The sequence below is a fragment of the Balaenoptera acutorostrata genome, chromosome X (assembly GCF_949987535.1).
Source record: "Balaenoptera acutorostrata chromosome X, mBalAcu1.1, whole genome shotgun sequence".
Classification (NCBI taxonomy): domain Eukaryota; kingdom Metazoa; phylum Chordata; class Mammalia; order Artiodactyla; family Balaenopteridae; genus Balaenoptera; species Balaenoptera acutorostrata.
In genome coordinates this window covers 131,268,403-131,294,059 of record NC_080085.1, presented here as the reverse complement: position 1 = coordinate 131,294,059, position 25,657 = coordinate 131,268,403, and the positions used below count along the sequence as shown (strand labels likewise).

At 59.4% G+C, this 25,657-nt stretch overlaps 3 protein-coding genes across 5 annotated transcripts; 1 reads left to right on the top strand and 2 right to left on the bottom strand.

Annotated features, from left to right (window-relative positions):
* Positions 1–2,223: 2,223 nt before the first annotated feature.
* LOC130706440 (melanoma-associated antigen 10-like) lies at positions 2,224–4,162 on the bottom strand. 2 transcript variants are annotated; one of them, XM_057538492.1, is made up of 2 exons: positions 3,897–4,162; positions 2,224–3,586 (listed from the first exon to the last, which is right to left on the bottom strand). In XM_057538492.1, exons 1-2 carry the CDS (start codon positions 4,090–4,092, stop codon positions 2,712–2,714), a joined length of 1,071 nt encoding a protein of 356 aa, XP_057394475.1. In that variant the 5' UTR covers positions 4,093–4,162; the 3' UTR covers positions 2,224–2,711. The 2 variants fall into 2 exon arrangements, with proteins under 2 accessions (XP_057394475.1, XP_057394476.1); XM_057538493.1 differs by lacking the exon at positions 3,897–4,162 and adding an exon at positions 3,661–3,722.
* Positions 4,163–7,616: 3,454 nt separating this feature from the next.
* On the bottom strand, positions 7,617–8,855 carry LOC130706333 (uncharacterized). Its single transcript, XM_057537719.1, has one exon. The coding sequence runs from the start codon at positions 8,853–8,855 to the stop codon at positions 7,617–7,619; it is 1,239 nt and encodes a 412-aa protein (XP_057393702.1).
* Positions 8,856–9,333: 478 nt separating this feature from the next.
* On the top strand, positions 9,334–10,957 carry LOC130706438 (melanoma-associated antigen 10-like). 2 transcript variants are annotated; one of them, XM_057538475.1, is made up of 2 exons: positions 9,334–9,713; positions 10,024–10,957. In XM_057538475.1, exons 1-2 carry the CDS (start codon positions 9,518–9,520, stop codon positions 10,899–10,901), a joined length of 1,074 nt encoding a protein of 357 aa, XP_057394458.1. In that variant the 5' UTR covers positions 9,334–9,517; the 3' UTR covers positions 10,902–10,957. The 2 variants fall into 2 exon arrangements, with proteins under 2 accessions (XP_057394458.1, XP_057394459.1); XM_057538476.1 differs by lacking the exon at positions 9,334–9,713 and adding an exon at positions 9,888–9,949.
* Positions 10,958–25,657: the final 14,700 nt, after the last annotated feature.

Below are 25,657 nucleotides of genomic sequence, written 5' to 3'. Positions count from 1 at the left end.
AGCGAGCATTTCACTGGTGCGCTCCCAGGCCAGCCCTGCTCTCCTTCCCCACGCCCGCCCCTGCCCCCCTCCACCTCCACCCCCGGGGCCCTGTCTCGCTGTTACCTTGAGGATACATAGAATGATTTTGTTTGCTTTCAGCTTACACGCGTTTGAACGGGCCTAAGTGACACGGACTCACTCTCAAGGAAATTTCCTACTTGCTGACCTAGACGCGACTGGAGGAAGCCCCTGTCCACGTGCATTTGGAAATAGATGAGGGTCTGGGTGTCAGACGCACCGAAACCCGAATGAGAGTCGTCCGTCTTCACCGCAGGTGGGAGGATAGGATGGTGGGTTTGGCGATGCGCGTTCTCTGTCCGTTGTGGGCGACTTTGTCCTTCATAGCCACCGTGGAGGGGACAGAGTGGCACCTTGGAGAGGCCCGTCTGCGAGGATCCGAGGTCCCTGTCCCAGCTCTGCCACTAAGCAGGGTCATCTGCCCTCTGTGAGCGCCACTGCCCTATTTCTGAAAGGGGAGAGCTAAGAGGGTGTGGAAGAGGACCTCCCGAGGTGCCTTTCAGCCTAAGGACTGGCATCCTGGATGGAGCTCCCAGGCCTAGATTCGGGCCTGCTCCCTGGTCTTTACGCTTCTAAAGTGGTTTACAAAGCATTCTTTCAGGTCAGTTCCTCCTGTAGGGACGTGACCTCGGAGGCTGCGAATTTCGGTGGAGGCCGTCGGTGGCCCCTCGGAAGGGGCCCGAAGGCTGGGGCCTCCTTGGGCGGGCCCGCCTGTGTGGCCTTGCCTGCTGCCGCCCTCCTCGGGCCCTCCCTCGCCCCCTGGGTCCCGTAGGAGCTGCCTCCTTCCTGGTCCCCCTCCCTCCCAGGTGCCAGCCAGGCCCCGGCAGTGGGTTTGTGTGCACCGTGGGGGTCTTTCTCAGCCGGGTCTCGGGACCCTTCAGTTGGGCGGGCACAAGCCCTGGTGACGTCCAAGGCCTGCCTTTCCCAGCCTCGCCCTGCGGCCCCTGCCCTTGGCTTCCGCGCCCTGATGCCCCCAGCCCAGAGGCCCTCCAGCCGCTCCCCTCCCTCGCTGCCGCCAGGGTCTCGGGGTGTCTGCCAGCGTTCACTTCCCTCCAGTATCTGAGGAGGCTCCTGGAGGGGCCTTGTCCCGGTAGGCACTGGGGCCTTACAGTCAGTCCCAGGCAGTCTCAGTCCCTCCCTGCCCGTGGCTCAGCCATGAGCAGCTCAGCAGGCCGGGCTCCCGTTGGGCAGGAGGGCCCCAGGGCAGGAGCAGGGACGGGGCGCCGTCACGCGGGAAGGAGCCGGCACTGGACAGAAATGCCGGCGCCTGGCAGCGGCGGGTCTCAGCAAACCACAGACCAGCCCCGCACCGCCTCTGCTTCTCCTCGGCACCTTCCTTTCTTGGGCCTGCTTTTCGTCAACTGAAAGACACCGTGTAGCACCGAGAAGAGCAATGAGTCGCCAGTCAGAAGGTCGGCCACGGGCCGGGGGTGGGTGGGAGCAGCGTGGGCTCGAGAGGAAGTCAGACCAGGGCTCTGGTCCCCACCCCGTCACTTAGCAGCACGTGACCCTGGGAAGATTCCCAAGCCCCGTGGCCTCAGGTTCTTCACCTGTGAAGCGAGTGGGTGTGACGAGCCGTGTCTTGTAGGGGCTGCAGGGATGCGCGTGAGCTTCGTAAAGCAGCTCACAGGACCTGGCGTCTGTGGGAACGTTGATGACTGGCAGTTATTTCTCATATTGTTTGGATCACAGACCCTTCCCCTCTCTCCTCTGGCCTTTGGTTGGGCGGTTTCTTGTCCCGGTCATGTCAGAGAACATGCAGCTTCATCACCATCACCTCCCACAGAAGGAAGCCCCGCTTCCCAAAGGCCCAAACTGCCCTGGCTCGGGGCACTTACACTCCAGGGCCCGCTCCTGGAGCCCCACCGCCTCGTCCCATGTTGACTTGTTCTGTGGGACTTGGGGGACGTCTCACCACCTTCCTCATGTGACTGCGGCTCCTAGACCATCCCCCTAGGTGTGGGTGTGTCCTGCTTTTCCTAGCATTCCCGCTACTAACACAGGCCCTTCCAGAGAGCAGAGGCTCCGTGGAGGGCTGCCGAATAAATAAGCCAGAGAGCAGGGGGCTTACTTACTCAAATCAAGTTTTTCATGCTTTCGTAAATCACCGTGCAAATCCAACTAAACAGAGATAGCTTAGTTTTACAGAATGACAGACAAGAAGGATAAGAAGCAAAAACTCACTACGATTACTTTTATTTTTCTAATTCTTCCCCCATCTATATTACTGCTAAGTACTTTCACACTTCCAGAGCAGTTCTGATTCCAATTCCATGTTATCTGCCTCAGGGTCACAAAATGGAATGGGAGATTTCCCAATCTCTTTTACAAAACAGCAAAACTCTTGTACTTAAACTGGGTAATTATAAACACATTCTAATCAAAGTCATTCACAAAGTTAGACACTGTAGCTTGTTTAGTCTTCCATTAAAACGAATAACATTTGAAAAATTCCTAAAGAAAACAGATGATATTCCATGTCAACATACACAACAGGAACCCAAAGATGCTACACACCATGTTCCCCCCACTCGCAGGGGCCCTCGCTACTTGGAAACTCGACCGCTCTCTCTTCAAACTCAGAGTGAAGGACCAACCTCACTTCCTACCAGTGAACTTGGGCCTGGAAGGAGCCTGGCTGCTGCTCTGGCTCAGGCCCCCTCTTCCTCATCGCTCACACCCTCTGCACACAGGGATAGGAAGGACCTGAGATCCCATCCATTGACCCTGAGCAGATGCTCCAGGACCTGCCACTTGCTGGTCTCCACGTAGGCCCGGGGACCCCACAGGAACTCGTAGCGGGTGGGGTCGCTGTGGGGCACCTGCCGGTACTCCAGGTAGCCCTCCTGCACCCACACTTCGGTGAGGAGCTCCCTGGGCTCTCCATAGATGCAGTGCTGCTCCCCTACATACACCTCCATGATGCTGAGCAATTCCCAGACATCCTCCTCAGGGGTGCGGTCACCGTACAGGGCGATCTGGCCCAGAATCAGCACCAGGAGGCCGGCCTTGGGCCTCTGCCCATCGCTCAGCACTGCATCACAGGTGAGGCCCAGGGTGGGGACCAGGACGTAGGTGCACTCGCGGGGGTCCACCTCCTTCACGTCCACGCCAAACACCAGCTGCATGCACTCGCAAGCTTGGCTGAAGACCACGGGGAAGTGGTCCCGATGGTCGCCGAGGACCATATTCAGCATCTCCGCCTTGCAGATCGGCTCCTTGGTGCGATACTTGAGGAGCAGGAACGCCACCAGGTCAGCCATCAGCACAGTAAGTGCCTCCTGGGGCAAGGACTCGGCATAGGCGGAGAAGGAGGGGGCGACGGGGGAGGAGGAGGACGAGGGGGAGGCGGCCTCCTCGCCCGCAGCCCCGAACACCTGCGCCTCCACGGGGCCCTGGGCCTGGACTGGGGCCTGAAGGTCAGCCTCAGGCTGGCGCAGCTCGCTCATCTCGACCAGGGCCCTGATGACTGGGGTCGGGCCGCCGACGGGAGTCTGGGCAGGGGTGACAGGTGGGGACCACGGACCTGGGGGAGAGAGGGGGTGTGAGCGGCCTCGGCGGAGAAACGCACCCTGGGCAGCTCTGACAAAGGCCACTTACAGGGCTCGCCTGGAGGGGTTCCCTCGGGCATCACAGGGGCGCTCCTCCTGGGCGGCCTGTCCCCTGCCAACCTGAAGAAGGAAGCGACGTGGCCCCTCAGGGTGCAGCCAGCACAGCCCCAGGTACCGACCGGGGCTGAGAGGGCTGTGGGGAGGTGCGGTGACTTGGGCCTTGTGGGGTCCCCTCTGTTCTGGGACGGGGAGCCCCTGGGTGCACACTCAGGGCACACACCTCACCTTGACTCCTGGCGCTGCCTGGGCCTCCTCTGCTCTGTGGCCTGAGGACACGTGCCTCAGACCTGGGCCTTCGCCTCCCGGTTCCTGGAGCCCCTGTAAGGGGAATGGAGGGCGCACCTCGGGTGTAGGTTGTGCCACAGCCCTGGGCCCCTCGGTGCTGGTAGGAGGGGTGGGCCGGACTCTGTGGGCCCCCCATTGTTCCGGGGATTGGGCTCTCCTCAGTCCTCTCCCGGGGTCCACACCTTGACCCCGGCAGATCCTGGGACTCCTCCCTCTGCTGACCTGATGTTTCCCCTCAGACCAAGGTCCTCACATCCTTAGACGCCTCCATCCCCAACCACGTGGCAGAGGTGAGAGCCTGCAACGTCAAGTCAGCCCTGCCCGGGACCTCCCAGGGCTGACAGCATGGGCGAGCTCCTCTGAGGTCCCCTCTGTCCTCCCACAGGGTCCTCACCTTGACGCCCGGCAGGACCTCGGATACCCCCCTTTGCCCACCTGAAGCCCTGCCCCTTACCCCAAATCCGCACTCTCTCTGGGACCCGGATGTCAGGAAATGCTGCCTGGGGTCATCCCGCCCCGCTGTTGCCCAGGGCTGACCACACGCATGGGTTTCTGTGGGCTCCCCTCAGTCCTCCCTCAGGGCCCTCACCTTGATTCCACGCAGGACCTGGGATCCTTCCCTCCGCCCACCTGAGACACCGCCCCTTATACCCGCTCCCCAGTCTCTCCGCGGCCAGGATGTCAGGAAGTACTGCAAGCGCTCATCGCGCCCTATGGCCTCCAGTGCGACCTGGAGCTTCTCGATGCCTCATGCAGGGGGCCAGAGCCCCTCCCTGGACCCCCACAAATCCATCTGCCATGGCCAACAGCCTCCACCGGATCACAGCAGCCCCAGCGCCTGCCCCTCTCAGCATCACTTACGCCCCTCGTGGCCAGGCGGCTCCTCCCCGCACCCTCCCCCACTACATCCCCCCATACACCCTCCCCCACCCACCACCTGCTGGCGTTCCGCTCTGGGCCCTGCAAGCCGGGCGCCCCCCCATGCGTAAGAGATCAGACTGCCTCTCTCACCTCCCCATACCAGGGAGTCCTCCCCCGAGCACCCTCAGAGCCAGGGGCTCTCGCCTCACGCACCCCAGACGCAGAGCCCACCCCCTTGCCCTCACCCACCCGGGAGCCGGAGCCCCCTTCCTGCCACGAGCGTCCTCCGCCCCCCACCCCACCCCCCGCCCCGGCGGGAGCTCCCATAACGCCTACCGAGCCCGCGCCCGGGAGTCCTCCCCATCGACCCGCGCCTCAGCCAGGAGTAGCTCCGCCTTCCTCCCGCCACACGCAGCAGCCGTTAGCCCTCGCCTCGTGTCTCGGCCCGGGGAGGGGGCCCGAGAGTCCTCAGCATCGACCCGCGCCTGCGCCAGGAGTAGCTCCGCCTTCTTCCCGCCACACGCAGCAGCCTTTAGCCCTCGCCTCGTGTCTCGGCCCGAGGAGGGGGAGTGGCCCGCCCGTCGCGTCCTCCCCACCCCCACAGCCAGTCGTCCTCTCCTCTGGCCCCCAAAGCTGGCTCCACCCGCCCAGGAGGAAGCCCTCCGCTCTGGATCCCCCCACGCTTAGCCATTAGCCCCACCCCGGCAGCCAGCGGAGCTTCTTGATGCCTCATGCAGCAGAGCAGGACCCCTCCCTGGACCCCCACAAATCCATCTGCCATGGTCAACAGCCTCCACCATATCACAGCAGCCCCAGCGCCTCCCCTCTCAGCATCACTTACGCCCCTCGTGGCCAGGCGGCTCCTCCCCGCCCCCCCACTACATCCCCCCATACACCCTCCCCCACCCACCACCTGCTGGTGATCCGCTCTGGGCCCTGCAAGCCGGGCGCCCCCCATGCTTAGAGATCAGACTGCCTCTCTCACCTCCCCACACAGGGGAGTCATCTCCCGAGCACCCCCAGACCCAGGGGCTCTCGCCTCTTCCACCCCAGACGCAGAGCCGACCCCTCTTGCCCTCGCCCAACCGGGAGCCGGAGCCCCCTTCCTGCCACGAGCGTCCGCCACCCCACCCCACCCCACCCCACCCCCCGTCCCGGCGGGAGCTCCCATAACGCCTACCGCACCCGCGCCCGGGAGTCCTCCCCATCGACCCGCGCCCCCGCCAGGAGTAGCTCCGCCTTCCCCCCCGCCACACGCAGCAGCCATTAGCCCTCGCCTCGTGTCTCGGCCCGGGGAGGGGGAGTGGCCCGCCTGTCGCGTCCTCCCCACCCCCACAGCCAGTCGTCCTCTCCTCTGGCCCCCAAAGCCGGCCCCACCCGCCCAGCAAGAAGCCCTCCGCTCCGGGCCCCCCCACGCTTAGCCATTACCCCACCCTCTGCACCCCGACTCCAGAACGACCCCACCAGCCACCCTGGCAGCCAGCGGTCCTCCCCTCGGACCCGCACACTGGGGGACACTTCCCTCAGCCCCCCTTCAGCCCGCTGCCCTCCGCCGCCCCTCCCCCACTCCCCATCGAGCAGCCCGTACCCCTCCCCCCACCCCCACTCCTTCCCAGCGCCCCCGGTACCTGCAGAGTCCAGCCACCCGCAAAGCCCCCGCCTGTCTCCTGACTTTCTGTGACTCTGTGGATGACGCCAGAGTCCCGCTCAGAAGGGGCTGAAGAGCTCGTCTCAGCACTGCAGCCAGGAAATGTGAAGCCCACTGTCCCAGGCACTCTGTGCGAACACCACGTTGGTTTCCGGGTGCTCCTGGAAGCCCGAGGAAGATGAGGGAGAAAGATCTAGACGTCTCCTTACACAGAAAGTGGTTGGATCAGAAGAGCACGTGAGGAGGCGCTTTGCTACAGAAGCAGCAGTAGCCATGCGCACTGAGGGCCTGAGGTCCCAAGGCTTGGCGCCTCCGGAAGCAATCACAGTAGAAACCCACCTGTAAAGACAGATTGACCAATGTGCCACCATGGGCTCTGCATCTCCAAGTTTGCTCCTCCGACTCGGCAGCCTTGCAGGGAGGCCTTCCTATTGGTGGAAGGCCAATGGGCGTGTCTTTTGCTTCCGGAGGCGCCAAGCCTTGGGACCACACGCCCTCAGTGCGCGTGGCTACTGCTGCTTCCGTAGCAAAGCGCCTCCTCACGTGCTCTCCTGATCCAACCACTTTCTCTGTAAAGGGACGTCTAGAACGTTCTCCCTCATCTTCCTCGGGCTTCCGGGAGCACCCAGAAACCCACGTGGCGTTCGCACAGAGTGCCTGGGACAGTGGGCTTCACAGTTCCTGGCTGCAGTGCTGAGACGAGCTCTTCAGCCCCTTCTCAGCGGGACTCTGCGTCATCCACAGAGTCACAGAAAGTCAGTAAACAGGTGGGGGCTTTGCCGGGGGCTGGACTCCACAGGTACCGGGGGCGCTGGGAAGGAGTGGGGGTGGGGGGAGGGGTACGGGCTGCTCGATGGGGAGTGGGGGAGGGGCGGCGGAGGGCAGCGGGCTGAAGGGGGGCTGGGGGAAGGGTCCCCCAGTGTGCGGGTCCGAGGGGAGGACCGCTGGCTGCCGGGGTGGCTGGTGGGGTCGTTCTGGAGTCGGGGTGCAGAGGGTGGGGTAATGGGTAAGCGTGGGGGGGCCCGGAGCAGAGGCCTTTTTGCTGGGCGGGTGGGGCCGGCTTTGGGGGCCAGAGGAGACGACGACTGGCTGTGGGGGTGGGGAGGACGCAACGGGCGGGCCACTCCCCGGGCCGAGACACGAGGCGAGGGCTAATGGCTGCTGCGTGTGGCGGGGGGGAAGGCGGAGCTATTCCTGGTGCAGGCGCGGGTCGATGGGGAGGACTCCTGGGCCCCCTCCTCGGGCCGAGACACGAGGCAAGGGCTAAAGGCTGCTGCGTGTGGCGGGAAGAAGGCAGAGCTACTCCTGGCTGAGGCGCGGGTCGATGGGGAGGAATCCCGGGCGCGGGCAAGGTAGACGTTATGGGAGTTCCCGCCGGGGCGGGGGGTGGGGTGGAGTGGAGGACACTCGTGGCAGAAAGGGGGCTCCGGCTCCCAGGTGGGGGGGGGCAAGACGGATGGGGTCTGCATCTGGGATGTGAGAGACGAGAGCCCCTGGCTCTGAGGGTGCTCGGGTGGGGGGACTCCCCGTTGTGGGGAGGTGAGAGAGGCAGTCTGATCTCTACGCATGGGGGGGGCGCCCAGCTTCCAGGGCCCAGAACGGAGCACCAGCAGGTGGTGGGTGGGGGAGGGTGTATGGGGTGATGTAGTGGGGGAGGGTCCAGAGCGGAGGGCTTCCTGCTGGGCGGGTGGGGCCGGCTTTGGGGGCCAGAGGAGAGGACGACTGGCTGTGGGGGTGGGGAGGACGCTACGGGTGGGCCACTCCTCCTCCTCGGGCCGAGACACGAAGCGAGGGCTAACGGCTGCTGCGTGTGGCGGGAGGAAGGCGGAGCTACTCCTGGCGCAGGTGCGGGTCGATGGGGAAGACTCTCGGGCCCCCTCCCCGGGCCGAGACACGAGGCGAGGGCTAAGGGCTGCTGCGTGTGGCGGGAAGAAGGCGGAGCTACTCCTGGCGCAGGCGCGGGTCGATGGGGAGGACTTCCGGGCGCGGGCTCGGTAGGCGTTATGGGAGCTCCCGCCGGGGCGGTGGCTGGGGTGGGGGGAGGACGCTCGTGGCAGGAAGGGGGCTCCGGCTCCCGGGTGGGTGAGGGCAAGGGGGTGGGCTCTGCAGCTGGGGTGCGTGAGGCGAGAGCCCCTGGCTCTGAGGGTGCTCGGGGGAGGACTCCCTGGTATGGGGAGGTGAGAGAGGCAGTCTGATCTCTTACGCATGGGGGGGCGCCCGGCTTGCAGGGCCCAGAGCGGAACGCCAGCAGGTGGTGGGTGGGGGAGGGTGTATGGGGGGATGTAGTGGGGGAGGGTGCGGGGAGGAGCCGCCTGGCCACGAGGGGCGTAAGTGATGCTGAGAGGGGCAGGCGCTGGGGCTGCTGTGATCCGGTGGAGGCTGTTGGCCATGGCAGATGGATTTGTGGGGGTCCAGGGAGGGGCTCTGGCCCCCTGCATGAGGCATCGAGAAGCTCCAGGTCGCACTGGAGGCCATAGGGCGCGATGAGCGCTTGCAGTACTTCCTGACATCCTGGCCGCGGAGAGACTGGGGAGCGGGTATAAGGGGTGGTGTCTCAGGTGGGCGGAGGGAAGGATCCCAGGTCCTGCGTGGAATCAAGGTGAGGGCCCTGAGGGAGGACTGAGGGGAGCCCACAGAAACCCATGCGTGTGGTCAGCCCTGGGCAACAGCGGGGCGGGATGACCCCAGGCAGCATTTCCTGACATCCGGGTCCCAGAGAGAGTGCGGATTTGGGGTAAGGGGCAGGGCTTCAGGTGGGCAAAGGGGGGTATCCGAGGTCCTGCCGGGCGTCAAGGTGAGGACCCTGTGGGAGGACAGAGGGGACCTCAGAGGAGCTCGCCCATGCTGTCAGCCCTGGGAGGTCCCGGGCAGGGCTGACTTGACGTTGCAGGCTCTCACCTCTGCCACGTGGTTGGGGATGGAGGCGTCTAAGGATGCGAGGACCTTGGTCTGAGGGGAAACATCAGGTCAGCAGAGGGAGGAGTCCCAGGATCTGCCGGGGTCAAGGTGTGGACCCCGGGAGAGGACTGAGGAGAGCCCAATCCCCGGAACAATGGGGGGCCCACAGAGTCCGGCCCACCCCTCCTACCAGCACCGAGGGGCCCAGGGCTGTGGCACAACCTACACCCGAGGTGCGCCCTCCATTCCCCTTACAGGGGCTCCAGGAACCGGGAGGCGAAGGCCCAGGTCTGAGGCACGTGTCCTCAGGCCACAGAGCAGAGGAGGCCCAGGCAGCGCCAGGAGTCAAGGTGAGGTGTGCGCCCTGAGTGTGCACCCAGGGGCTCCCCGTCCCAGAACAGAGGGGACCCCACAAGGCCCAAGTCACCGCACCTCCCCACACCCCTCTCAGTCCCGGTCGGTACCTGGGGCTGTGCTGGCTACACCCTGAGGGGCCACCTCGCTTCCTTCTTCAGGTTGGCAGGGGACAGGCCGCCCAGGAGGAGCGCCCCTGTGATGCCCGAGGGAACCCCTCCAGGCGAGCCCTGTAAGTGGCCTTTGTCAGAGCTGCCCAGGGTGCGTTTCTCCGCCGAGGCCGCTCACACCCCCTCTCTCCCCCAGGTCCGTGGTCCCCACCTGTCACCCCTGCCCAGACTCCCGTCGGCGGCCCGACCCCAGTCATCAGGGCCCTGGTCGAGATGAGCGAGCTGCGCCAGCCTGAGGCTGACCTTCAGGCCCCAGTCCAGGCCCAGGGCCCCGTGGAGGCGCAGGTGTTCGGGGCTGCGGGCGAGGAGGCCGCCTCCCCCTCGTCCTCCTCCTCCCCCGTCGCCCCCTCCTTCTCCGCCTATGCCGAGTCCTTGCCCCAGGAGGCACTTACTGTGCTGATGGCTGACCTGGTGGCGTTCCTGCTCCTCAAGTATCGCACCAAGGAGCCGATCTGCAAGGCGGAGATGCTGAATATGGTCCTCGGCGACCATCGGGACCACTTCCCCGTGGTCTTCAGCCAAGCTTGCGAGTGCATGCAGCTGGTGTTTGGCGTGGACGTGAAGGAGGTGGACCCCCGCGAGTGCACCTACGTCCTGGTCCCCACCCTGGGCCTCACCTGTGATGCAGTGCTGAGCGATGGGCAGAGCATGCCCAAGGCCGGCCTCCTGGTGCTGATTCTGGGCCAGATCGCCCTGTACGGTGACCGCACCCCTGAGGAGGATGTCTGGGAATTGCTCAGCATCATGGAGGTGTATGTAGGGGAGCAGCACTGCATCTATGGAGAGCCCAGGGAGCTCCTCACCGAAGTGTGGGTGCAGGAGGGCTACCTGGAGTACCGGCAGGTGCCCCAAAGCGACCCCGCCCGCTACGAGTTCCTGTGGGGTCCCCGGGCCTACGCGGAGACCAGCAAGTGGCAGGTCCTGGAGCATCTGCTCAGGGTCAATGGATGGGATCTCAGGTCCTTCCTATCCCTGTGTGCAGAGGGTGTGAGCGATGAGGAAGAGGGGGCCTGAGCCAGAGCAGCAGCCAGGCTCCTTCCAGGCCCAAGTTCACTGGTAGGAAGTGAGGTTGGTCCTTCACTCTGAGTTTGAAGAGAGAGCGGTCGAGTTTCCAAGTAGCGAGGGCCCCTGCGAGTGGGGGGAACATGGTGTGTAGCATCTTTGGGTTCCTGTTGTGTATGTTGACATGGAATATCATCTGTTTTCTTTAGGAATTTTTCAAATGTTATTCGTTTTAATGGAAGACTAAACAAGCTACAGTGTCTAACTTTGTGAATGACTTTGATTAGAATGTGTTTATAATTACCCAGTTTAAGTACAAGAGTTTTGCTGTTTTGTAAAAGAGATTGGGAAATCTCCCATTCCATTTTGTGACCCTGAGGCAGATAACATGGAATTGGAATCAGAACTGCTCTGGAAGTGTGAAAGTACTTAGCAGTAATATAGATGGGGGAAGAATTAGAAAAATAAAAGTAATCGTAGTGAGTTTTTGCTTCTTATCCTTCTTGTCTGTCATTCTGTAAAACTAAGCTATCTCTGTTTAGTTGGATTTGCACGGTGATTTACGAAAGCATGAAAAACTTGATTTGAGTAAGTAAGCCCCCTGCTCTCTGGCTTATTTATTCGGCAGCCCTCCACGGAGCCTCTGCTCTCTGGAAGGGCCTGTGTTAGTAGCGGGAATGCTAGGAAAAGCAGGACACACCCACACCTAGGGGGATGGTCTAGGAGCCGCAGTCACATGAGGAAGGTGGTGAGACGTCCCCCAAGTCCCACAGAACAAGTCAACATGGGACGAGGCGGTGGGGCTCCAGGAGCGGGCCCTGGAGTGTAAGTGCCCCGAGCCAGGGCAGTTTGGGCCTTTGGGAAGCGGGGCTTCCTTCTGTGGGAGGTGATGGTGATGAAGCTGCATGTTCTCTGACATGACCGGGACAAGAAACCGCCCAACCAAAGGCCAGAGGAGAGAGGGGAAGGGTCTGTGATCCAAACAATATGAGAAATAACTGCCAGTCATCAACGTTCCCACAGACGCCAGGTCCTGTGAGCTGCTTTACGAAGCTCACGCGCATCCCTGCAGCCCCTACAAGACACGGCTCGTCACACCCACTCGCTTCACAGGTGAAGAACCTGAGGCCACGGGGCTTGGGAATCTTCCCAGGGTCACGTGCTGCTAAGTGACGGGGTGGGGACCAGAGCCCTGGTCTGACTTCCTCTCGAGCCCACGCTGCTCCCACCCACCCCCGGCCCGTGGCCGACCTTCTGACTGGCGACTCATTGCTCTTCTCGGTGCTACACGGTGTCTTTCAGTTGACGAAAAGCAGGCCCAAGAAAGGAAGGTGCCGAGGAGAAGCAGAGGCGGTGCGGGGCTGGTCTGTGGTTTGCTGAGACCCGCCGCTGCCAGGCGCCGGCATTTCTGTCCAGTGCCGGCTCCTTCCCGCGTGACGGCGCCCCGTCCCTGCTCCTGCCCTGGGGCCCTCCTGCCCAACGGGAGCCCGGCCTGCTGAGCTGCTCATGGCTGAGCCACGGGCAGGGAGGGACTGAGACTGCCTGGGACTGACTGTAAGGCCCCAGTGCCTACCGGGACAAGGCCCCTCCAGGAGCCTCCTCAGATACTGGAGGGAAGTGAACGCTGGCAGACACCCCGAGACCCTGGCGGCAGCGAGGGAGGGGAGCGGCTGGAGGGCCTCTGGGCTGGGGGCATCAGGGCGCGGAAGCCAAGGGCAGGGGCCGCAGGGCGAGGCTGGGAAAGGCAGGCCTTGGACGTCACCAGGGCTTGTGCCCGCCCAACTGAAGGGTCCCGAGACCCGGCTGAGAAAGACCCCCACGGTGCACACAAACCCACTGCCGGGGCCTGGCTGGCACCTGGGAGGGAGGGGGACCAGGAAGGAGGCAGCTCCTACGGGACCCAGGGGGCGAGGGAGGGCCCGAGGAGGGCGGCAGCAGGCAAGGCCACACAGGCGGGCCCGCCCAAGGAGGCCCCAGCCTTCGGGCCCCTTCCGAGGGGCCACCGACGGCCTCCACCGAAATTCGCAGCCTCCGAGGTCACGTCCCTACAGGAGGAACTGACCTGAAAGAATGCTTTGTAAACCACTTTAGAAGCGTAAAGACCAGGGAGCAGGCCCGAATCTAGGCCTGGGAGCTCCATCCAGGATGCCAGTCCTTAGGCTGAAAGGCACCTCGGGAGGTCCTCTTCCACACCCTCTTAGCTCTCCCCTTTCAGAAATAGGGCAGTGGCGCTCACAGAGGGCAGATGACCCTGCTTAGTGGCAGAGCTGGGACAGGGACCTCGGATCCTCGCAGACGGGCCTCTCCAAGGTGCCACTCTGTCCCCTCCACGGTGGCTATGAAGGACAAAGTCGCCCACAACGGACAGAGAACGCGCATCGCCAAACCCACCATCCTATCCTCCCACCTGCGGTGAAGACGGACGACTCTCATTCGGGTTTCGGTGCGTCTGACACCCAGACCCTCATCTATTTCCAAATGCACGTGGACAGGGGCTTCCTCCAGTCGCGTCTAGGTCAGCAAGTAGGAAATTTCCTTGAGAGTGAGTCCGTGTCACTTAGGCCCGTTCAAACGCGTGTAAGCTGAAAGCAAACAAAATCATTCTATGTATCCTCAAGGTAACAGCGAGACAGGGCCCCGGGGGTGGAGGTGGAGGGGGGCAGGGGCGGGCGTGGGGAAGGAGAGCAGGGCTGGCCTGGGAGCGCACCAGTGAAATGCTCGCTTTCAATGGGACAGGCTACACGCTGAAGCCCCAAATCAAGTCCTTCAAAGGGCAAGTACCCACAGAGACCCAAGGTGGACGTGGGAGGCCAGGATCGGGGGCAGCAGAAACCAAACCACCCCACTGCGGAAAGGAAACAGGGCTTTCGAGGCAGCCTCCAGGGAGGCTGGATCCGACGGTCTGGGACGGCGATGGGAAAAGGACACACGCAGGTGTTCCAAAAGTGAGCACTCTTGGGCCACGAGAAGGGCTTCTACGGGAAGAAATGGACGCTGAAGACAATCCCTCTGTGATCCGCACAGGGATGAGTTCTGGGGGCAGGCAGGGGAGAGAAAGGCTGCAGTCCCAGCACAGATGCTGGATGGGGGGCTGCCGCGCCCATGACCGTGGGGGGAGCACAGAGAACCGCACACCGTCCCCTCGGGGCTCCTCACCAGCCTCCGGACTTTGGCAACCTGTTTTAAGAAACGTTTAGTTTTAGCTGAAGAGGCCTGAGCAGTGGCAGGTGATTTAGGGAAACGCTTGCTTTGATGATTAGATCATATTACCTGTTGGAGTTACGTGTTTGTCACTTTTTCATCCTCATTCATAGTGAGTAATACATTTTACATGTCTGTGCAGTGCAGTGTGTGTCCTATGTATATATATATAACATGTGTGTAGAATATATGTGCCTATATACACATGCATCGCCATACCACATGTATGTATAGGGAACGCGTCATGTATGTTCCAGTACCCAGACTGAGGTCATCCACGGGGCCCTGAAGGGCACAGACACTCACGCCCCGTGGGGGTGCTGAGAGTCCTCCAGCCCGGCGGTCCCCGTGCTTTGAATGCAGGCTTGCCGCCTGCCTCACAGCCAGTCTGCCCGGGGAAGTGAGCCTGCAGGAGAAGGTGGGGCCACCACGCCGCCGGGAGAGAAGGGAGCAGAGTGGGCAGTGGAAGGAGAGAGCAGGGCCCAAGCCTGCGCAGAAGAGCCGCCTGCCGAGGGCCGTGCCTCGGACCCCCACGTCCAGGACCCTTCTCCATCCTCACACCCTCAGTCCTAGACCCTCACCCTCCTCCCTGGCCCTCGTGTCCATTTCACGAGAGATGGTGACCTGATGGGGCTGGGGAGGCCACGTGGGCAGAATCCAGTGTCAGGCTCTCATGGGCACTAATGCCTGGCTTCCCTGTGTTTTCTCCATTATGTGGCCTGAGGCATCAGGTAGTAGGACCCCGTGGAGGACAGCTGAATCCCCCTTGACTGTTGGGGAGACAAGTCAGGCCAGTGCAGGGACGGGGCTTTGCACGTACACAAAGCTCAGCTTGAATAAGAGTCCTTCTAGTGATAAGCTGATCAAATCATGGAGACTCCCTATGCCTCGATTTCTCCGTCTGTAAAATGGGCCTCGTAATAGTACAAGGCAAAAGCATTGGCGTGGGCTTCCCCATGATGTGACCTGTTTGTAAAAGGCCTGGGCCAAATGAAGTGGTCGGTGGATGTAGCTCTTGTTACTGAGTGTGTAAGAAAGACGCGCCCTCCCCCACGTTGTGAAGATTCCAAACCAGTACGTGTCTTCTGATCCCCGCATACGTGGATTAGTGCAGTTTTCCTTTTCTCGTGAAAATTTGTTATCAGAATGCTTGGATTCGCCTTACTCTTTTTCTCGCTTGTCCCTGTTCAAGGTGAGGCTATTCATTTGAGGTGTTGCTTCCATTTGAACACAGGTGTTTGCAGCTTTAACTCCCAAGTGCCTCTTTGGCCGCGTGCCGTAAGTCCTGGGGGCGTTGGTATGTGTTTTCTTCATTTCAAAGTATTTTCTAATTTCCCTTGTGATGTCTTGTGTGTTCCCTGGGCTATTGTCACGGACTGAACTGCGTCCCCCCAAATTTTGCATGTTGAAGCCCCAACCCCCAGAACCTCACAATGTCACTGTGACGGGAGTTAGTGGTTCTCAGGTTGACGTGAGGCCATTGGGATGAGGTCTAAAGCAAGATGGCTGGCGCCCTTGAGGGAAGAGCAGATCAGCACATGCAAGGAGAGAAGGCAGGGCCTGGGGGTGCGTGCACAGAGGGTGACCACGTGAGGGGCGGTTAGAGCACGGCCACCTGCAACCAAGGAGACCGGCCGCAGTACGAGCCACCCCTGCTGGACCCTCCCTCTCGGCCTCCCGGGCCCCACCACCGTTGAGAATCTGTGTCTGCTGTTTCAGCCCCTCATCCTGTGCTGTTGCGTTTGGCATCGTCCCAGACTAATGCTGTTATTTGGGGAGGCCTGGCACAATTTCCCTCTCTTTGCAGATTTCCCAAGTTTCCTTCTGTTATTGATGTCTAATTTCACTCTATTTTGGCCAGAGAACATACTTTGTATGATTTCAGTCCTTTTGTTTGTATCCCCTTAAGTCTACTGAGGGATGCTGTGTGGCTTAACGTGTGGACTATCTGGTGAGGGAAGGCCTCTCCTCCTGGCTCGCAGAGAGCCGGTTTTCTCTTGGTCTCTCACTTGGCTGCTTCTGTGCACAGGTTGGGGGGGGACGGGAGGGAGGGAGGGAGAGAGAGAGAGAGGGAAAGAGGGAGGGAGGGAGAGAGAGGGAGGGAGGGGAAGGGAGAGGGAAGGAGGGCAAGAGAGAAAGGGGGGAGGGAGGGAGATACAGGGAAGGGAGAGAGATAGAGAGGGGCAGGGAAGGACAGAGAGAGGGGGAGGGAGAGAGAGAAAGGGGGGGCGAGGGAGGGAAAAAGAGAGGGGTAGGAAGGTACGGAGAGAGAGAGAGAGAGGGAGGGAGGGAGAGAAAGAGAGAGAGAGAGAGAGGGAGGGTGGGAGGGAGGAAGAGAGGGTGAGGGAGGGAGGGAGATCTTCCCTGTCTCTTCCTCTTTTCCAAAGGACACCACTCTTGTGGAATTAGGGTCCCACCCTTATGACCTCATTTAACCTTACTGACTCCCCCAAGGGTGCTATCTCCAAACACATTCACCTTGGGATTAGCACTGCAACAGGTGGATTTAATGGTTGGGGTGGGAGCTGGGGGATCCATTTGAATCCATCACAGGGGGAACTGAAGTCTCCCACTTCTATTGTACACCTGTTTCTTCCTTCCCTTCTGTCCATTTTTGCATCGTTCATTTTGGGGCACTGCTGTTGGGTTGCTCAAGAGACCCCCCTGACGTCCACTAGCTGTTGGATTGTGACAGACAGGAGCGGCAGATGGGACCACCCCTCACCCGGGCTGACCCGCGGCTCCTCTGGCTGCTGGTGGTTGGATCATTCCTCGTACCTTGGGTCTACTTCCCCTGCTCCCCCAACCCTCCTTTTTTTTTCCTTTTTTGTGTTTTTGGCCACCCCGCAAGGCTTGGGGGATCTTAGTTCCCCGACCTGGGATTGAACCCGGGCCACCACAGTGAACGCGTCGAGTCCTAACCCCTGGAACTCCAGGCAATTCCCGCTCCCCCCCCCGCCGCCTCCTTAGCAGTGTTTGGGAGGGGATGTCGCCCTATCGCTGTGACAGCCACAGAGGCCTGGCCAGGTCCCCCAGCCCATCCCCCACACGTGGAGGCAGCAGCTGTGAGCTGGGGGCGCGCCCTGGCCTTCAGTGCTCTGCACACATCACTGGGCGCTGACCCTGCTCACTGTCTTCGTGGGGACGCAGGCTCAGGACGCCCGCCCCCCACCCCCGAAGCGGGGACCCAGCACATTTCCAGAATGTACGTCGTTGACCAGTGCGAGCTGGCTCAGTCACGTGTGTGTCCGCGTGGTGCTGAGCCCTCGGGGCCCTGCCGCGGCTGGTATCGGCACAGCCGGCAGCGAGGGCGACGAGGCCGCGGCTGGTGGACGGGCAGCCCCGGGCTGACCACGGGGCTGAAGGAGGCTCGGGCAGAGCTGGTGGCAAGTGAGTCCGCCATCGATCGCCAGACTCACGTGGCTCTGCCCGTTTCGGCCTCCAGGGTCACCCTTACAGAGTCTGGAGCACTTGTGACGCAGCCCTCTCTCTCTCTGAGCCACCCTTTCCGGTTGAGAAGCCTTTCCACTGTCCTAGACACTGTCGCCTGGGACGCCCTGGGAACAGAAGTCAAGCCCAGGGCTCGGGACCAGCCCGGCCTCTCCTCTGGTGGCCCGGGCACGAGTGGTTCGGCGACTCTATGTGGCTGTCACAGGTCAGCCTGTGAAGCCCCTTCTCGCGTCCCCTTTACTCCTGCGGGAGCTTGGGCAGCTGCCTCTACCCAGCCCAGGAGGGCGGGAGCTCAGCCAACGTCAGTCCGCAGACACGCGGTGCAAAGTCTAGAGGGACTCAGCGCTGGCGTGAGGTACGCCGCTGCTCTCTTTACTGACGCCAGGCAGCCTGGACTTCGTAAATCAAAAGGTGCCTTTGTGAAAAGCAGATAGCTTGATATTACAGTCCGCACAATCTCCCCTTTCTCTGTAGAGTTACACGTAAGCAAGTTCCCCACGGGCTGAGGTGAACGGGAAAGTGGTTTTTAAATAGGAGCATCGCCCTGTGGTCCCAGGTCAGGAGGCCTACGCAAGTCCACGACCAAGAGGAGAGCAACCTACTCCTTAAAAGTGAAGGCGTGGGCTTCCCTGGTGGCGCAGTGGTTGAGAATCTGCCTGCCAATGCAGGGCACACGGATTCGAGCCCTGGTCTGGGAAGATCCCACATGCCGAGGAGTAACTGGGCCCGTGAGCCACAACTACTGAGCCTGCGCGTCTGGAGCCCGTGCTCCGCAACAAGAGAGGCCACGATAGAGAGAGGCCCGGGCACCGCGATGAAGAGTGGCTCCCACTTGCCACAACTGGAGAAAGCCCTCGCACAGAAACGAAGACCCAACACAGCCATAAATAAATAAATAAATAAAAATTAAAAAAAGAATTTGGTCAACAACCTTTAATTTGGTCACAACCTTTCTTTAAAAAAAAAAAAAAGTGAAGGCGTGCCGCAGTCAACGAACCCTAGAAAGGGGCTGAGCGCGCACCAGCGGGCCTCGGGATGTAAGCGCGAGCAGCCCGGGCCGGGCGGCACCTGCAGGTCAGCACCCGGGTGACGGCGCTCCTGTCCTGCACCGCCCAGTGTGCCCGTCTCAGGGGGCCTGCTCTACCTGCCGCCAAAGTGCAAAGAAGGGAGCCCCCAGTCTTCTGGTTCTGGTGGACTGGTGTGTGTGCTCTCTCCTCCCGCTGAGCTCGGGGCTCTTACCTCGACAGTATGACCGTGGAGCTTTACTTCCTTTGCTCCTCAAGGCAAACACTCTTTAGGGGGGCTCGTCCACAAGGACTCGCGCTCTAAGCTCGACACCCCAGCGACCAGAGGGTGTTGGAGCACGGCGCCCTTGAAGTGTTTAGCTCGAAAAGGCAAGGGAAAGAGAACCAAGAACATGTCACCAGACGCAGGACCCGCAGTGCAAAGCAAACCTCAGTCCTGCTGTCCAGACACCAGAGAGCACCCCCAAACTGAACCCCCGCAGGCCCCTGGCGGGGACCGTCCCCTCCACCCCTGTGCGTCTCAGGACAGTAAGGGCTCTTTTCAGGCCTCTGACCCGGGGAGGCCTGAGCTCTTCTCATCTGTCAAATCAAGACCCTGCTGGACACGGTGTCCCCGCGACCGTGAAGCCGCGGATGCCAGGCCCTTCCTTGTGCTTGTCAAGCCCTTGAAGGGTCTCTCTAGTGAGTGGAGGCAGGGCGTCTGAGGGGCTTCACCGGGTGTCTGCTAGGTGCCCGCACTGTGCCGGGGGTGGGCTGTCCCCTGTCATCGTTTCCTGCTGAGGGGACTCAACTGCTCAGCCGGGCCCAGGACGGAGGCGCCAAACACGTGTTGGGCGGAACATCGCTCTCATGTCCCCGTGCTCTTTATTGCCCTGCAAGGTTGTGACCGCGTTACCACCTCCGTGTGTCTGCAGGGTCTGCCTGGTCAGGGTCCTCTGTGGGCCCGCCCGGAGGGGCCGGGTATTCCCTGAAACAGCGGGAGCCCACGCAGTAGTAGCAGAAGGGGCTCAGGGGCCGAGGGATCAAGGTCAGGGAGGCGGCAGGCCTGGCGGCCACCTCGGGCATCCAGGGGGCGCAAGAGGCAGCGGCGCAGCCACCGGGAGCCACGCGCGGGGGCAGGCTGAGGAGCTGGGGGGGCGCGGCGGCCAGGCCCAGCACGGGCCAGGGAGGACTCATCTGGGCGGGAGGCCAGGCGAAGCAGAGCCAGGGGACCTCGGCGGGCTGGGCCACCTCTGCCAGGCCAGGGCCTAGAGGGACCAGAGCCTGCGCGTCGGGATCCGGCGCAGGGGGCTCGGCTGCTGTCCGAGGAGGGGCCGGAGGGACAGAGTCAGTCCTGGCCAGGGCGGCTGCATGGTCGAGTTCCGGGTCGCTCGGGGTCCCCTGGATGTCCTCAGGATAGAGTGGGAGGCCGTCCTGCGGCTCCGAGGCGCTGGGCGCCGGGAGGTACCCCAGGGCTGCCGGCTTGCCGTCCACCTTCCAGGATGCAGGTTTAGTGCGCACTCTCCCCTTCATCCTCACGAGGAGGTGCGGGCAGCCTCTCTTAAACAGGGGCCCTTCTCGTCCTCAGCCATGCGGAGGGCGGCGTGTCCCTCCTGCACGTAAACGGGACAGTGCAGCGCGGCCGGCAGCACCCTGGGCTCACACTCCCGCTCAGCCCCTCACAAAAGTGCTCCGGTTGCTCGGGGGTGACATCACAGCCCAGCCAGGAAGTGACATCATACAGGGCAGGCCCGTCAGCACGTCAGCCTCCTGCTTCACGCCCGTCACCGCAGGGGGCACGATGACACCCGTGCACGGGTGCAGAGCCACAGGCCGAGCCCTCGTGCAAACCGGGCACGGCCTTCTGGTCCCGGAGCCCCCGGGCCAGGCCGACGTGCACGGACCCACGTGTGACCCACGAGGTCAGAGCTCCTCCTCTGTGTCCACTGGCCTTCAGGGCCCTGCACAGCACCCATGCTTTCAAGCACGAGCAACGTCCGGGACGGGGTCCACGGTCAAGGGCGCAGGCACCCTGCCCTTTTGGCACCGTCACAGGCCGGGCAGCCGGTCCTCCACGGAGACCCTCTCCACGCCCTGCCATCGGTCTGCAGGAGGTCCAGGGCAGGGGCTGCAGAGGTGATGGGTGAGCTCCTGGGGACAGAGGAGGACAGGCCGCCGTCCCCTGCGGCTCCTGAGCCTGCACGTGTCCACCCCAGGCTGGTCCCGCTCTGCACGCCTAGTCTCCTGTCACCCGGGACGGGGCGGTCGCCCTGGGCCTTCACCCACAGTGCAGCTCACTTTCCGCTGACCGCCGTCCACGGGACCCCCGTCTGGGTTTGCGCACAGGCCGTGAGTGCTGCCATCCTGCTCTGGGGCTTGCTGCTCGAGCATCAGACAGGCGGCCTTGCACAACCACCCGTCTGGCACGTTCTCCCCACGTGCGCCGCCACCTACACTGATGCCCCACCCCCCTACTCTGGTCACAGGCTTGAGGATCTTCCTGAGATTTCCATGAACCAGAAACGCCTCCAAACCCAATATGTCACCAGCCCAGGGCCCAGGTGCCCGGCCCAGTGGGTGAGAGCGAGGGCTCTGCCAGAAGATGCCAAGGCCGGACCCACAGCCCTGCTGATCCCCCAGCTGCCTGGCTCACACCCTCGGAGCCTCTGCTTCCCCACGAGGATACTCGTAGGAGCACGTGCTTCGTGGGGTCCTGAGGACTCAGGGGGACATACAGCAGGAGGCAAGGCACCTGACACTTAACTCACAGCTACTGTGGTTACGGAGAAGCATGCTGTCTCACAGCAAGTTTGAATCTAAGGAGCTTAAGCAATGGTCCATCAGTGGCCCTTGGCTACGTGCAGGAAGCCTTCCATCACCAGCAAAGGGTGGCCTTCCTTGTCGATTCTTGCAAACCGTGGGCTGAAACGCCACCTGAGTTAACTGTCTCCAGAGACAGCTCGGGTGAGCTACACAGAAATCACAGTGCATTTTGCATAGATGTAAGTGGTACTCAGCGCCCACGTGACTGGGCAATGCCCCAGGACCACTGAAAAGCCGAGTTCCACTTTAGAATGTCTGGGAACTCGCAAACACTCTCGGGCGCCTCCTCAGCTGTCAGCATTGTGGCCGTGTGCTCCCACGCCAATAGCCGAATCCCTGGGCCCCCCGCTTTCCTCTCTGGACTGCATATTCCAGCTGCCCCTGGAGACTCCTGAGAGATGCTCACCCACCCCGCTCCCCTCGGCTGCTGGTGGCAGCTCGAGGTTTCCGTTTGTGCTGGCTGACAGGACTTCCAGCATCCTGGACCAGAAAACTACTAGAGCTCGTCAATGATTTCGGTCAAGCTGCAGGATACAAAGTTCATATACAGAAATCTGTTGCATGTCTATACACTAACAACAAACTAGCAGAAAGAGAAATTAAGGAAATAATCCCATTTACCGTTAAATAATCCCATTTAATGGCATCAAAAAGAATAAAATACCTAGGAATAAACGTACCTAAGGAGGAAAAAGACCTGTACTCGGAAAACTATAAGACACTGATGAAAGAAATTGAAGAGGGCATAAAGAGATGGAAAAATATACCGTTTTTTTTGGATTGGAAGACTCAATATTGTAAAATGACTATACTACCCAAGGCAATCTACACATTCAATGCAATCCCTCTCGAACTTCCAGTGGCAGTTTTCACAGAACAAGAACAAATAATTTAAAAACTTTTATGGACACAAAAGACCCCAAATAGCCAAAACAATCTTGGGAAAAAAGAACAGAGCTGGAGGAATCACGCTCCCTGACCTCAGACTATACTACAAAGTTACAGTAATGAAAACAGGATGGTACTGGCAGAAAAACACACATATAGATCAACGGAACAGGATAGAGAGCCCAGAGATAAACCCACTCACTTATGGTCAATTAATCTATGACCAAGGAGGCAAGAATATACAGTGGAGAAAAGACAGTCTCTTCAATAAATGGTGCTGGGAAAACAGGACAGCTACCTGTAAAAGAATGAAATTAGAACCTCTTCTAACACTGTATACAAAAATAAACTCAAAATGGATTAAAGACCTAAATGTAAGACAAGATACTATAAAACTTCTAGAGGAAAACATGGGCAGAATGCTCTTTGTCATAAACCACAGAAGTATTTTTTTTGGATCCATCTCCTCAAGTAAAGGAAATAAAAGCAAAATGGGAACTAAATTAAACTTAAAAGCTCTTGCACCGCAAAGGAGACCATTGAAAAAATGAAAAGGCAACCTACCGAACAAGAGAACATATTTGCAAATGACTGATAAGGGGTTAATATCCAACATATGTCAACAGCTCATACAACTCAATATCAAATAAAGAAACAAACCACTTTAAAAATGGGCAGAAGAACTGAATACACATTTTTCCAAAGAGGAAATGCAGATCACAAACAGTCACATGAAAAGATGCTCAACATCACTAATCATCAGGGAAATGCAAGTCAAAATCACAATGAGATACCACCTCACACCTGTCAGAATGGCTGTCATCAAAAAGAACACAAATAACAAGTATTGTCAAGGATGTGGAGAAAAGGGAACCCTTGTACACTGTTGGTGGGAATGTAAATTGGTGCAGTCACTGTGGAAAATAGTATGGAGGTTTCTCAAAAAACTAAAAACTGGGGACTTCCCTGGTGGTCCAGTGGTTAAGAATCCGCCTTCCAATGCAGGGGATGCGCATTCGATCCCTGGTCGGGGAACTAAGATCCCACATGCCGCGGGGCAACTCAGCCCACGTGTCACAACTACTGAGCCCACGTGCCCTGGATCCCGCGCACCACAGCTAGAGAGAAGCCCACGCTCTGCAACTAGAGAAACCCACGCACCGCAATGAAAGATCCCGCATGCCGTGGGACCTGACGCAGCCAAATAAATAAATAAATATTTCTTAAAAAACCTAAAAATTGGGGCTTCCCTGGTGGCGCAGTGGTTGAGAGTCTGCTTGCTAATGCGGGGGACACGGGTTCGAGCCCTGGTCTGGGAGGATCCCACATGCCGCGGAGCGACTGGGCCCGTGAGCCACAACTACTGAGCCTGCGCGTCTGGAGCCTGTGCTCCGCAACAAGAGAGGCCACAATAGTGAGAGGCCCGCGCACCGCGATGAAGAGTGGCCCCCACTTGCCACAACTGGAGAAAGCCCTAGCACAAAAAAAAAAAAACAAAAAAACGAAGACCCAACATAGCAATCAATCAATCAATCAATAAAGAAATCTTAAAAAAAAAAAAAAAAAAAAAAAAACCTAAAAATTGAACTGCCATACGACCCAGCAATTCCACTCCTGGGTATATGTCCGAAAAAAACAAAAACACTGATACATGCACCCCAATGTTCACAGCAGCATTATTTACAACTGCCAAGATATGGAAGCAAACTAAGTGTCCATCAATGGATGAATGGATAAAGAAGATGTGGTTTAAACACACACACACACACACATGCACACACACACACAATGGAATACTACACAGCCATAAAAAAGAATGACATTTTGCCATTTGCAGCAACATGGATGGACTTGGAGGGCATTATGCTAAGTGAAATGAGTCAGAGAAAGACAAATACTGTATGATCTCACTTATATGTGGAATCTAAAAAATACAACAAACTAGTGAATATAACATAAAAGAAGCAGATTCACAGAAATAGAGAACAAACTAGTGGTTACCACTGGGGAGAGGGTAGGGGGAAGGGGCACGATAGGGATAGGGTATTAAGAGGTACAAACTACTATGTATAAAATAAGCTACAAGGATATCTTGTAAAACAAGGGGAATATAGCCAATATTTTATAATAACTGTAAATGGAGTATAACCTTTAAAAATTGTAAATCACTACATTGTATGCCTGTAACACATAATACTGTATAGCAACCATACTTCAATTTAAAAAATGAGTTTTCTGAATTGGTTTTGGGGTTTCTAGAATTAGCTCTCTAATCTGATCCGATCTAAAGCTGCTAATGACTCTATTTGTAGTAAAGACAGCATTGATAGTCCATGGCCATAGAAATATGCATAATATCTCCTCTGGATACTCCTAATCAACCACTTATAAGAAGTGCTGAGGACTTCCCTGGTGGTGCCGTGGTTAAGAATCCGCCTGCCAATGCAGAGGACACAGGTTCGAGCCCTGGTCCCGGAAGATCCCACATGCCGCAGAGCAACTAAGCCCGTGCGCCACAACTACTGAGCCTGCGCTCCACAGCCTGCGAGCCACAGCTACTGAGCCCGCGTGCCACAACTACTGAAGCCTGTGTGCCTAGAGCCCCTGCTCCACAACAAGAAAAGCCACCGCAGTGAAAAGCCCACACGCCGCAACCAAGAGCAGCCCCCGCTCGCCACCACTAGAGAAAGCCCGTGCGCAGCAACGAAGACCCAACGCAGCCAAAAATAAATAAATAAATAATAAATAAAATATCAGTGGCTCCCATGGGACGTAGACGGGTTCCCTTGGCCTGCATTCCGGGCCCAGCCTGGCATGGCTCCTGAAAGCATTGCTGCCTTGATGTTTTCTTCCTCTCATCCTATCCCCCAACATGGGCAGATGTCTAACCAAGGGCCTGGCTCAGAGAAAGAGCTCATAAAACGGTAGCCTACTCACATTTCATGAGGCTCCACTTGTAGGCTTCGTTTCTGCAGGGGCCACTTGGCTTGGTTCTCTCTTGTTGAAGCTATCTGTCCCCACGGATGGGGTCTACACAAAGCCCACGGCACATTGACCAGAATATGTGTGAAAGTCACCTTGTATAGACAAAGAGATCCCTGCCTGACTATGCAGACCAGAGCTGCCTCTGCCCTCCCCCGCTCCTAACTCAGCTTACAGAACAGCCTCTGAACAAATTACAACCGCATGTTCAAGCCTTGGGGTTTGAGACGGATTATGGAGTTCTTCTTTCTTCTAATGCCTCCTCAAGAATGAACTCATGTCCTGCAGCACTGAACAGGGGATTTGAATCCCTAAAGCAGGTCAGTGAGGTCAGAACCTCAACCTACCTGCACAGGTGTTATTTGCCAGACAGTGTTGATCCGAGGCTGGCCTCCCCCACCTGTCTGCTGGTGCCTGTTC